Genomic DNA, 13,641 nt, shown 5'->3' on the forward strand with positions numbered 1-13,641 from the left:
ATGGCTAATAAATTACCTAACTTTAAGAGCATTCATGTTGTTATAGGCAGTGTTGTTGTTAATGTATGTTTGGGGGCGTTGCACCCCGGAACCTTCAGAGGTTTTTCAGGGTTCTCAGCTGCCGGATTGTTATGGGTGGGACAGTTTTCCTGTATGTGTGCGACTAGCTGTGGTTGTTTCTAAAAGTGGTCAGTAAACGTCCTAAAACTGGCACTTGAGTTTCCAAGCATTTTTATCCTGAGGTTATAACACATGTCAATACAAGCTGTTTGTGTAGTATCACATGCTCTTTATTCCTCACATACTCCACTGAGATGAGACAGTGTGTCATTTTATGATCAGCATATTAGTAACAGCACAGTCTGCTTGAAATGAAAATCATGACACCGATAATAATTACAAGAGCTGAGAAAAAAAACTGTTAGAGACAGACGTTCTCGTTATTTTTAGCTTCCACTTTGCATTTATTTGTGGGTTTAATGTATGTTTTATTAAACAATAATAAATTATTAAACAATTAACATATTCAGTTACATAAAATCTGTCCTTAACTACGGAAATACCACTAGACCCACATCAAAACCTTGCCAAATAACACCAAATAGAATCTAAACAGTGCAAATCATTTTCCAATTCAAGGTCTTACTTAAATGTTATACAATTTATACAGAGGCTTTTTAAAACATGCCAAAAATCCTCATTAAATCTTTAGAAAAATAAATATAAGAAAGGATCACTTATTCCAATTGTGTTGGGTTTTTTCCATGAGCGAGGACAAATATGCTCAAAATAATTAGATTTCACTTTTTATGAGAGACAAAGAGGTTTAGAGACAAAGCACCCAGGCTGTAAAGACTTTTATTGCATGTCACAGAAACATCATGTTAACATGACCGGTCTGAACAGTTGAGGGTGGTCTGATATGAGCTCATGTTTCTTCTTTTGCACCTCTCTGGATCTCCTTATATAGAGGTGACCCTCTTGCAGGCAACGCTCCCTTTAACATGGCAACCGCCTCTTGTCCTCTGTTCAGGTCTGCATAAAGAGATAGGGAAGGGAGCGAGGAAAAGATCTGGGTCTTCTGTTTTTTCTTTTTTCTTTGCATAATTTCATCTATATTTTATTGTGTTGTGGTTTCCAGTGTTTTGTGTTGTTTCACTTTAAATTTGTTTAAAAGAAAAAGCTGAAAATTTAAAGAGTTCAAAAGTTTAACTGTAAATAGTTGTTTTTTGTATTTTATTATGTTATGTGGACTAAATAAATAAAAGCATATTTATGTAATAAACATATATAAATTAATAAAAACATTTTTACATTAGTAATTCATTTTGTGCATAATATTATATTGTTGTTAATATTTCATTAATTAAAACAACAAAACAACCTGAAGAGCTGCTTGGGAGCCCTAAGAAGCCGACACTGTTACATCTGGGCCTTTTTAGAGAACCAGCTCACTAAAAAGAGCTGGAATTCCCATCGCTATATCTTACCTGCTAATTTTGTTTTCGGTTCCTGTTTCTATATACATATAATTTTTTAGGCGTTCCCTTTCTTTTCAGAAGCTTGTCTCACTTTGTTTGGAAGTTCAGTGTTTCCCTTTTCCCACTCTAATCACACAATAACTACTTATTAAAAACTTATCTGGGAATAGGAAACATTAAATTGCAACAAGATCTTCAAGTTGAATTAAATTTGTTAACTGAGTAACAAGCAAAAAAAATAATTAAATCAATTAGTCACCTTCAGTATCGAAAATAGAATAAGTAGAATAAAGTCCCAAAGTAACTTGTGATTTAATTCACTACTTTAGTTTAATGGGCCACCACCACACACACAGACACACACACAAACCAACCCAGAATTGCCACATCCGATACGGTTGCAGGCCTGTATCGCTGTGGTCGGGGGACCCAGTGGCCCTGAAAAAAAATTATAAACTGGCGCCTCTCTTCTGAGGAGTATCCTGGTCAAATCCAAGAGGAGTCCTCTGCCCTGCCGCACTGTCTGTCACACAGGAAGAAAAGCAGCAAGCCTCCTCCCAGCCAGCTGCAAACTGTAGAACAAAGTTTCCAACCTTGAATCCAGTGTAGTCCTTGCTGTAATTTCCAGAGGCCGCCATTGCAGCTAACACCACTTGATTAGTTAGGCAGCCGCTCACTGTTTTTCTTGGAAAATTTAATGACTAGTCCAATGTATTGTGAGTTTTTCCAAGTACAGTGGTTAAAATGGCTTTTTCGTGACCATCGAGTATAGGTTACTATGTGTAGAGTTTTTTGTGAGAGAGAAGACAAATATCCCCCAATATAAGTTTTTGCAATTTATTATCAAAAAACTGGTTTTACATGGCGCTATAGACTTCCTCTCTCCGGCTCAGAGACAAAAGGCTGCTGCACCCAGGCAGTAAACATTTTTTTATTATGTTTGATAAGGATAATGTTAACATGATTGGTCGAAACAGTTTAGGGTGGCCTTAGGTCTGATGTCGGCTCACATTTCTTCTTCTGCAACTTTAACTTTGACGCATCTCCACTTCAAGTGGCTTTCGGTCAGACTTGCAGAAAGAGAGAAAGAGCTTCTCCAATCCCAAAATTTATGACCATGTTTACCTTCTGGTGCCTTCACTAGTGAGACAGACCCTAACCCGCAAATTCGTTAGAGAAGGGAGCTCCTCTCTATTTATGTCTGTTAGTATCTGAGTGTAGCAATCTACTTCTAATACTACTCTACAATGATTAACTATGTGCAATAAAGTATAAAACACAAATATGTGAAGCTAATTATGAGATATTTATTATTTATATTTATTGAGTCTGTTGGCATCATGAAAAGTTTATGAAAGACTCCACAAAGCTGGGGGCACGGGCCGTGAGCACACAGGGACTCACCTTACTTAGACTTGCCTGAGTGGAGTCTTCTCATTTGTCTTTAAACCTGGGCATGAGTGAAAGTGATAGGTGGGGGAGGGGTCTCAGGACTTTCACAGGAGGCTATGGTGCAAGGTGGAGAGAGGGAGAGTGTAGTGTACCTGTGGATTGTAGGCTGGCTACAGGTAAGTCAGAAGGGGTAAGCATTCACTGCAGTGTCAAATCTGTTGAAAAACACATTCAAATCTCTGGCTCTGTCCTCACGCAGATCTATACAAAATCTGCCATAAAATCCTCATAGATCAATATCTTTTCTGCTTCACCTAATAAAGTTGACCCCTTATCAAATAATAAAACATTCAGTCAGTATTTCAGGATTTTAACTGTTTAAATGCCAGTTTCATTATTTGAATTGTCAATTATTTATTTTGAAAAATAATTATTATTATTTTCCATATAATAAAAAGTAGGAGGATGGAGCATGTGTCTTTTTTCTCTTTTCTTTTGGTAATTTATTGATGTAATGACCTTGTCCTCTTTCCACTAAAGATTTTTCTTAACTGGAAGTGACATGAGCTGCCTGAACAAACATGTAAATGAATGACAAGCACAATGGTAAACAAATCACATAAAAATTGCAGAACAACTCTGTGTGTGCCAGCAGTGTGCTATAACTTTGTTTAATACTTATCGATATAAATATTAAATATTTTAGTATACTTATATTTATACCCAACAGTTGAAAACAGACATAAATCTGAATAATTGATTTTGTGTGTGTGTGTGTGTGTGTGTGTGTGTGTGTGTGTCAGGTGGAAGGGTTAAATGCCAGTGTCCCTGAGTAAGTTTCACAGCATGCACATATTCATGTGGTAAAAGAGTTCAGTCTGTGTAAGTGTGGAGGTGAATGACTTCTTAGGCAGTATTTCCTGAACACAGCAATCCCTGATTTGAATAATGAGACTCTTTGGCCTTCCTTGGCTTTTTCTCCTGTGGCTGAATCCAAATGAATCTTTACAGCAGAATGGTAAGAAAGTCTTATTACTAGTTTCTGTCTTAATAATAGTTTACAGTAACAAACAGATGTTTAAACAGTGGATCGAAATCAGCCTTTTAATTAGTCAATGACACATTTATTCATTTTAATGCAGTGCTTTGCACATTCACTCAGCTCTCCCAGGTGAAGACACAAATCCTTTTTGGAGTTGTGTCAGAAACGACATTTGTTTAAGAATAGTTTTATGCAAAATGAAAGACGTCATCACATCATACAGCTGACATAGATTCTTATTTTTATTGTTTATATTTAATATTTATAATCAAAAGTGGCGATGCACGTTATTTAATTTAATAGAACCACATAAAACTTTCATGTAGACGCCAGCCTCCATGGAGAAAAAGGCTGAAAGCAAAACTCATGAAAACCTGGAAGGATTTTAGTCATTTAACCCACTAGTTGCCAGACATGCTGGTGCGTCTAAATCACATGATTGATTTAAGATGATATGGCAGCAAGACCCACAATTGCTGAGTTTTTATTTCAAGAAGATGTGGAGGGTGAAGGTAACAGTGGTCTTTGTCTAGAAGCGTGCAGTCCTAGGAACAGCTAAGACACTGAGCAGGACCCTCAAGTACCCAGGCCTTTAGTAGATGACCGTGGGGGGCAAGAGGGGAATTTGTTTATATTGTGCGTGTGTCTGTGTGTTTGTTCCTGTCACACTCACAATTGCCCTTCAAATCTCATTTAACAAACGGCATCTTTTATTATAACATACTAATGGTCAAAATGCCTCATCTTTCAACAATTTCAGAAATAAAATGTCAACTGATTCTTCCACCACTCAGAGGAACCACATATGAACCTGCTTATAGAAGTTTGTTTTCTCCCGGTGAGAAGATAAGAATTACATGTGGGGAGGCTTACTGGATTCTGAACACTCAGACCACCTCAGCTGAGACTACTTGCAAAAATGACGGAGACTGGGCTATCAGAGCAGTGTGTGAAGGTATAAAACCGCATCTGCTTTATACACATATTTCAAGGTTAAGGTTTCTTGCTTTGCAGCGGTTCATTTATACATGAAGATGATCTGCCCCTATTAGTTAGTCTATATCTCTTTCTAGAGGTTACATGTAGCCATCCACAAGCTCTGTATTTGGATTACTGGGGTGATTCTGGGCAACAGCAAAGACTGGGCGACACTGTCAGTTACACATGTGGATCAGACTACAGGAGTACAGATGGCGCTCCCTGGGCCACATGCACCAGAGATGGATGGAAACCAAATCCACTTTGTCAAGGTATTATGAGGTGTAGCTTGTTTTTCTTCAAATTCTGGTTTTATTTCTTTTATTTCATGTATTTGCAAAAATATGATTTAAAAAATCTTGTGAATAACTGCACATCTTTTCAAAACTTGTCTGTCAATAAATGAACGATGCATGTTGTATTAAGTATAGTGAGTGCTCACATAGAGAAGAAATGCACCATATTAGAGCCAGTCTACTCACAATATTATTGTGAAAATTTATTCGGGATAAAAGAAAGATAATAGTGTCCAGTATAAATGCAAGAGAGGTTCTGAAGGAAGTTTCACTCCAATCTTTAGGGAAGATGGCCTGCATGGCTCTAATGAATGTAGAGGTAAGAATGTTCAGGATAAATGTGATTGTTCACATTCATTTGTGATATATTGCTCTTCTTGATAAAGCTAACTGTTGCAAGGTAGGAACTATTTATTTGGTGTTCGAGCACAAGGGCACCGCAGCTTTTACTTAGCTGACCTTGAACAAAAAAAAACATCATTGAGCCAAATCAATGATCACAACAAATCACAAATCACAATTTGTGCCTTGAGGCGACTTTTGTTGTGATTTTGGCGCTATATAAATAAAATTTAATTTAATTTAATTTAATTTAATCATTAGGAATTATTACTTCTTATAAAAATAAGAAGAATTAGAAGAATGGGATTTGAATGAGTTAGATGTGGGAGATGGCAGTAGACGAATAAACAAATAAAGCAGATAATTGCAGCAGCAACGTTTCCTTTACAACATTTGGCAGGACTGTGAGGAGGGAATTAATTAGAAATCTCAAACATAAATTTGATACCTGTCCAACACAGTTTATCATTAGTTACAATGAGTGCTAACCACTTTCTGAGCATAACAGAAGGATATATATCAATAGGAGAGATCATAAGTAATATCAGTCGTTCAGTGGGCTGTTTGAGTCAGAATTGGCAGTTTATTTGACAAAGCAGTCTTAAAGGAAGGTTATATAGGATATCTAAGACAAATGTTTTATGTTTTATTGTGAAAAAATCTGGGTTTATGAAATTTTTAAATCATTGCATTCTGTTTATATTTACTTTTACACAGCACTAGAGCTTGGATCATGAATACAAGGGACAAATACATTTATGACCATTGAGTTACTACTAACTCCTTATTATAGGGAATACTGAATCTGACTCTACAGTAACTTATCAGTGCTTAACTAGAAGGAGAAGCCACGATTAAATGCACAGCTGAGAAATGGAAGGAGCTCAATATTCAGTGTATACGTACGTACATGAAAATAAACTATTGCGGTGAATAAGATTTAAAACTGGAGTCTTAAAAGTTAAAAACACTGCTGGCTGTCACTCTGCCTGCTGGCATATTTCATCTTTATTCATCTTTCTTTAGTTATATTTAGTGCCAACATAGGACAGATTTCCAATTTCATTGTAGTGCTGTACTTAGTATGACTCTGCAATGACAATAAAGAGTTATCTAAAAGACTGGACATTGATTACATCTCCATTACAGCAATGAGAAACTGAATGCCTATTAATAATAAATATTTAAAGAAAAACTTGCTTAGTTTGAAAATGTAGTGAAAAAGTGTCTTATTACTTTAAATCTGATTTGGTTTCATGTTTATAATGTAAACCTCATAGTAAAACAGATTCTCTTTTTCAAAACAGAGAAATGTAGAGTCCCTGAAACACCAGCAGCTCTAACAATCACCACAGATGTAACAGACGATCAAATGAAAAAAGGACAACATCTAACATTTGCTTGTAAAAACAGTAATCACATCATCAAAGGGAATGCAACGCTTGAATGTTTGGAAAATGGACACTGGAGCAATCCTCTTCCCAGATGTGAAGGTACATCACTTGTCCTCTTGTGATCTTACTGTTTATCAGTACAAAGGATGGAAAAAGATTGCTATTGCTGTGTTTGGTATTTCTTGGTGTGTCGTGTGAATGAGTGTAAGTTACACACACTTTAAACCAGAAATTAATAGTTTGTTTTGAGGTAAAAACACATTTCAGGTTATCAGTAAAATGTCCTCTGCCTGATCTGCTCTTGTGCTAATTAGTTTGTGTGAACATTGTTTCTGGTTAATTCTTTGTCACAGATGGCCACACAGTGTTAAGGTAAAGGAGAGTGATGCACAGGGTGTATGACAAATATTTCACTTCAAATGAAAAATGATGCATGACAGCAGGTCAGAGTGAAAATGTGATTATTGTGACAAAATAGTATCTAATGTTGGTTTTTCCTCTGTTATTGCCCACAATTTTTAGCTGCCAAGCAATGTAGGACGCCACCACGTCTTTCAGATGGACGGACCAAAACAACGGCTAAAAACACGTACAGACACAATGAAAAGGTTGAATATGTGTGTGACAGAGACTACGGCATGGAGGGTGAGCCGTTCAAAACCTGTGTCGATGGTGATTGGGTTGGAGAGATGAGATGCCGCCGTGAGTTACATTTCCCTTTTGTTGCACACAAAGTTTTTAAATATGTTCTAAGTAAACAAACAGCCAGTGGAGGGACGCTGGAACCAGTTTGAGAAGTTTAGTAAATCTGAGAAGTTGGTTAAGTGTGACGTTGAAAAGTTGTTTTCACTAACACAGACAGTAGCTCAAAACTGTTTGAAATGTGGTGCATTTAAGATTATACCTGAACACACCACAATGTAGACTTCAGGGTTAGTTGCAGTTATATCATTAAATAATAATAATATTAATACGAACAAGAAGAATTAGTTTTTATAGAAACCTCTGTAATTACCCACCATCCCCAAACTGTGCTGCAGCTCTGAGAACATCACAATGGCTTCAGTTCTAAAGTGGATGGGTTTCACTTGTTCACCACCCACTACTTCTCCTAGATACACTATTGCAGTCTGCCCAAAGTCACACTTTGAGAGATTTAATGTCAGGTTTGTCTTTCCACGATTTCAGTGTTTTTAAGTGGCCCTCTATCATTGCCACAGACATCACACATGTCATCACCAGTTAACATGGGTTACATGGAGGAACAGGGAAATACAACATGCTATGGACATGTCAGAGGAAATGTGAGAACCTGATGAGCGCACACGAACCACAGAAGAGTTTGAACTTAAAAAAAAAATGTTTTTTCACAATAAAATGATTAAAACAATTAAAAGGATAGGATCTGTAAGATGTGGGAGAGGGCAGTAGATGAATATATCAAAGAACCAGGTCATTTCAACAGCAACATGAGTTTGATACCAGTACAACACAGTTTATCATTAGTTACAAAGAGTGCTGACCGCTTTCTAAGCATAACAGAACTACATATATAGGAAGACAAAGCAGTCTTAAGGCTGTGATCTGCACTCGGATTGCATGATGAATACTTCACCTGAAATGTAAAATAATATGTGACGGTATATGAACATAAAAACGTGACTAAAAAATTATTGTGACTAAATGTTGTCTAAACTTTTTTTTCTCTATTGCTCACACTTTTGCAGCTGGCCAGGGTTGTGGGAGGCCACCACCTCTTTCAGATGGAGACACAAAAACAAGACCCAAATACCAGTACCAACATAATGACAAGGTTGAATATATCTGTCAGCGTTATTACGTCATGGAGGGTGGACCGTTCAAAACATGTAATGACGGTGAATGGACTGGAGAGATTACATGCCTCCGTAAGTAAAAGTTTTCTTTATATTTTTCATGTTACATTGTGTGAAGAGAAACGTAAAAAGTCATTTTGGTTTCTGTTTTTTAATTTTGTTTAATTCCAGAGGTGTGACCTATATATACACAAATATACACGACTGCTTGTGAGCCTCTCAAGATGAGAAACAATGTATAAAATAGGAAATTAAATATGTTACTCACAAACAGTGAATGCATTGCTTTGTTGAAGCCCTTCAATAAACATCTTAAATGTTCAGTTTAAAGTCCACTGTGGTGGTGTACACCACAAGCATTTAAAAAACTGTGATAGATTTTTTGGAGCCTGTTGTGTTTGACATAAGAAATCAACAGGTAAAAAATCATTTCTCAGTGTGTGGATAGTAAGGTCTGAGGTTTACTGAAAAACATGTTTTATGTTTTTCCATGATGAGCTCCAGTAAGATCTTCTTTAATTTTTTTTCCTGTTGACTTCAGGTGATATTATAAAATAGACATGATGAAGTTGAATTATAGTACAGAGCCCTTGTCACACACATAGTTATACGAGCACACCACGCAGTGAACTGTGCAAAAAGAGAGAGAGAACATTATGTACATGCAAAAAGAGAGAACATATATACATATAACCATAAAGGTGAATTAAATAAAATAAGACAATCTGGAAATTTCAAATTGAAACATTTGAAAAATGTACATTGTGCAGGTGGGTATTAAAGTGTCTAGTACTGTAGTGAGGCTGAGAGGAGTCAGGCTGGGATGGACAGGACTTCAGCATGTAAAATAGTCACAGAACTATTACATAAAATTAACAGTGAATGTAATCACCCCACAAGAGCAACAGCAACAGTAGATCATCTGTGTACCATTCCAGTGTTTGACCACAATTTAGAATTAGGCAGGAGAAAATAAATTTTATTTGTAGCCACAGAGTCCTTTACAGAACACAATATTCTGTACATTCATGTATTTTACTAACATTAAAAGACTGTTTATCTTTATGTCTTACAGAACCCTGCACTGTGAATAGAGACGACATGAACAGACATAATATTCAGTTCAAATATAAAAGAGATGATAAACTGTATTCAGAACATAATGATGAAATCGAGTTTAGGTGTACCAGTGGACACAGAGATGTTGGGACAGTGAGAATGCTTCAGAAGTGTGAACATGGTGTGATACATTTGCCGACTTGCCAGTAATGCTTTTTTGTACAAGACTAGATAAACACGAGGGCACTAATGTGTCAATAATTGAAGAGCAGATTAAAGACTTAGACCAGTGAAGTACCGGTGCTGTTTGTGGTCATTTCAATAAAAGCTAATAAATGCTGACTGAGTCTGTTTTCAGCGTCTACGTGTTTTCTGAGTGAAATCTATCTTGCATAAATCTTCTAACACAAATTCAGAACCTATATGCCTCACTTGGCTTAGCCTGAGAATTTTATGATTTAATAAAGGTTGCCCAGCAACTGAATTTTGAATACTAAGTATCTGATTTAAAGAGTTATCAAATGATCTGTACAAAAACATGACTTGGCTGATGTTTGTTCAGTCATAAAAACCTTTTGATCGTTCTGGAGTTTCCATAACTTCTCTCTGGGTCATTGTATGTAGAATCATTCAGACAAGGAAAAAAATCCACCTGACGTGTACTTTCCTCTATAATATATCAGGAATTTTAAGTTAAAAGGTTTTTTGGTCCAAACAAAGATTTTTTTTCCTACAGTCAAATACAACCCATATGAGCGTTTGCAAAATAGGCAGACCCAACAAAACCAGTTATCATGAGATGGCTAATAAATTACCTAACTTTAAGAGCATTCATGTTGTTATAGGCAGTGTTGTTGTTAATGTATGTTTGGGGGCGTTGCACCCCGGAACCTTCAGAGGTTTTTCAGGGTTCTCAGCTGCCGGATTGTTATGGGTGGGACAGTTTTCCTGTATGTGTGCGACTAGCTGTGGTTGTTTCTAAAAGTGGTCAGTAAACGTCCTAAAACTGGCACTTGAGTTTCCAAGCATTTTTATCCTGAGGTTATAACACATGTCAATACAAGCTGTTTGTGTAGTATCGCATGCTCTTTATTCCTCACATACTCCACTGAGATGAGACAGTGTGTCATTTTATGATCAGCATATTAGTAACAACACAGTCTGCTTGAAATGAAAATCATGACACCGATAATAATTAAAAGAGCCGAGAAAAAAAACTGTTAGAGACAGACGTTCTCGTTATTTTTAGCTTCCACTTTGCATTTATTTGTGGGTTTAATGTATGTTTTATTAAACAATAATAAATTATTAAACAATTAACATATTCAGTTACATAAAATCTGTCCTTAACTATGGAAATACCACTAGACCCACATCAAAACCTTGCCAAATAACACCAAATAGAATCTAAACAGTGCAAATCATTTTCCAATTCAAGGTACACAGCAAATCCAGCATGTCCAAATTAACACTGTCAGATTTGATTTCAACACTTTTAAAGTGTCTATATGGGTCCACACCAGAGAGTGTTAATTTAACTCTTTTTGGAGAGTTGGTATGTTAACTCTGATTTAGTGTTAAACACCAAATCTCTCTGGAGTTGATAATTTAACACTTGGTGTTAAGAGTTTATATATTAACTCTCAAAGAGTATTTTAGTTTAACTACGTAAGAGTTAACTTCTAATTAATTCTAAAAAGCGGGAATTTTACTGTTCTGAACTTCTAGAAATTTCTTTTGGAAATAAACATTTACTAAAAAGACGCAATGGTTTTTGAAAAACATTTATTCTGAACTGTGCACCACAATTTCAAAACATTTTCTGAAAGATGTAACAGTGTACATGTTCTCACTTTCATTAGAATTTCGTTTATCAAAAGGTCTGACATAGGTGAGTTGGTAAATGCAAATAACAGCATTCTCATCGCTTATTTCAATAAATACAAAATACAATATGCATGTCCTTCATTCATCACTTTGTGGAACTTCAACGAACTTCTGCTCTCCCCCATATTCCATCTTCACAAGCATATCCTATGTGGAGATTGAATAAAAATTAGTTGACACTAATTAATGGCACAAATCAATTGCAGCACAGTAAAAAAAAAAGGAATCCTTTTTGAGCCATTACTATTTTTTTACTACTACTAGTATTTTCCCAAAAGACAAGGACACAGACAACAGGTAATACTGAACTAAATGTAAAACCTCAACCTTTTTCATTTTTTACCTAAACCGTGTGCACAAAACTCTGGAGGGATCTAAGTGCTAACGTAGAACTCAGTCGGGACTCGGGACGTCTGCTACTGCTGTTTGCTCGTTTTTTTTATGGGAGATCGTTTTCAGGCTTCAAGTAGCACCATTATATCAACATTTCACATTCTAGACATTGTTTTAAGTGTATTTGACCAAGAAATTTGACTGAAAATTCACATGCAAGCTTTTTTTCAAGGCTGTGGTATTTGCCCGCAAACAATACCTTTCAGCTAGCTAAAACAGAATATTATGCTATCACCGAGCAACATGGCTAATGCCTTTCACACAGCTTTGTCTCAACTCCAAAGAGCCACAGAAGTAAAAGCTAATAACAATAATTGAAACAATCTTTGAAAACATGACTTACCAAGCATGGCAAACAACTCAAATATGTAGAGCAAAATGTTCTGAAACGGCTTCACTTCAGCTTCGATTGGAGCCGTGCTGGGGGCGGAGTCTGTGAATTTACTCTATTAGTGTCATAGCCCCTGTAGGAGTTCAGAGTTAAGAGGTCAAGAGTTAATGTTTCCATTGTAACACCTCCAGATTTGAAATAGAAACACTCATTTTTAACACTCGATTTTAACTACTATCATTTTACACCTCAGAGTTACATTAAAAGAATGTGACTCTACTTAGAGTAAAATTAACTCTAAGACTACTAACACCAAAACATTTAACACTTTTGAATTTGCTATACAATTTATACAGAGGCTTTTTAAAACATGTCAAAAATGATATGAGCTCATGTTTCTTCTTTTGCACCTCTCTGGATCTCCTTATATAGAGATGACCCTCTTGCAGGCAACGCTCCCTTTAACATGGCAACCGCCTCTTGTCCTCTGTTCAGGTCTGCATAAAGAGATAGGGAAGGGAGCGAGGAAAAGATCTGGGTCTTCTGTTTTTTTCTTTTTTCTTTGCATAATTTCATCTATATTTTATTGTGTTGTGGTTTCCAGTGTTTTGTGTTGTTTCACTTTAAATTTGTTTAAAAGAAAAAGCTGAAAATTTAAAGAGTTCAAAAGTTTAACTGTAAATAGTTGTTTTTTGTATTTTATTATGTTATGTGGACTAAATAAATAAAAGCATATTTATATAATAAACATATATAAATAAATAAATAACATTTTTACATTAGTAATTCATTTTGTGCATAATATTATATTGTTGTTAATAATTAATTAATTAAAACAACAAAACAACCTGAAGAGCTGCTTGGGAGCCCTAAGAAGCCGACACTGTTACATCTGGGCCTTTTTAGAGAACCAGCTCACTAAAAAGAGCCGGAATTCCCATCGCTATATCTTACCTGCTAATTTTGTTTTCGGTTCCTGTTTCTATATACATATAATTTTTAGGCGTTCCCTTTCTTTTCAGAAGCTTGTCTCACTTTGTTTGGAAGTTCAGTGTTTCCCTTTTCCCACTCTAATCACACAATAACTACTTATTAAAAACTTATCTGGGAATAGGAAACATTAAATTGCAACAAGATCTTCAAGTTGAATTAAATTTGTTAACTGAGTAACAAGCAAAAAAAATAATTAAATCAATTAGTCACCTTCAGTA

At 35.9% G+C, this 13,641-nt stretch overlaps 1 protein-coding gene across 1 annotated transcript; it reads left to right on the forward strand.

The window, feature by feature from the left end:
* The first annotated feature begins 3,730 nt into the window (after positions 1-3,730).
* LOC148097969 (complement factor H-related protein 1-like) lies at positions 3,731-10,161 on the forward strand. The gene is made up of 7 exons (XM_087831171.1): positions 3,731-3,891; positions 4,676-4,870; positions 4,989-5,165; positions 6,839-7,024; positions 7,448-7,627; positions 8,653-8,832; positions 9,836-10,161. Exons 1-7 carry the CDS (start codon positions 3,822-3,824, stop codon positions 10,027-10,029), a joined length of 1,182 nt encoding a protein of 393 aa, XP_087687297.1. The 5' UTR covers positions 3,731-3,821; the 3' UTR covers positions 10,030-10,161.
* Positions 10,162-13,641: the final 3,480 nt, after the last annotated feature.

This window comes from Neolamprologus brichardi, chromosome 17 (assembly GCF_056152115.1).
Source record: "Neolamprologus brichardi isolate AB-2024 chromosome 17, ASM5615211v1, whole genome shotgun sequence".
NCBI lineage: Eukaryota > Metazoa > Chordata > Actinopteri > Cichliformes > Cichlidae > Neolamprologus > Neolamprologus brichardi.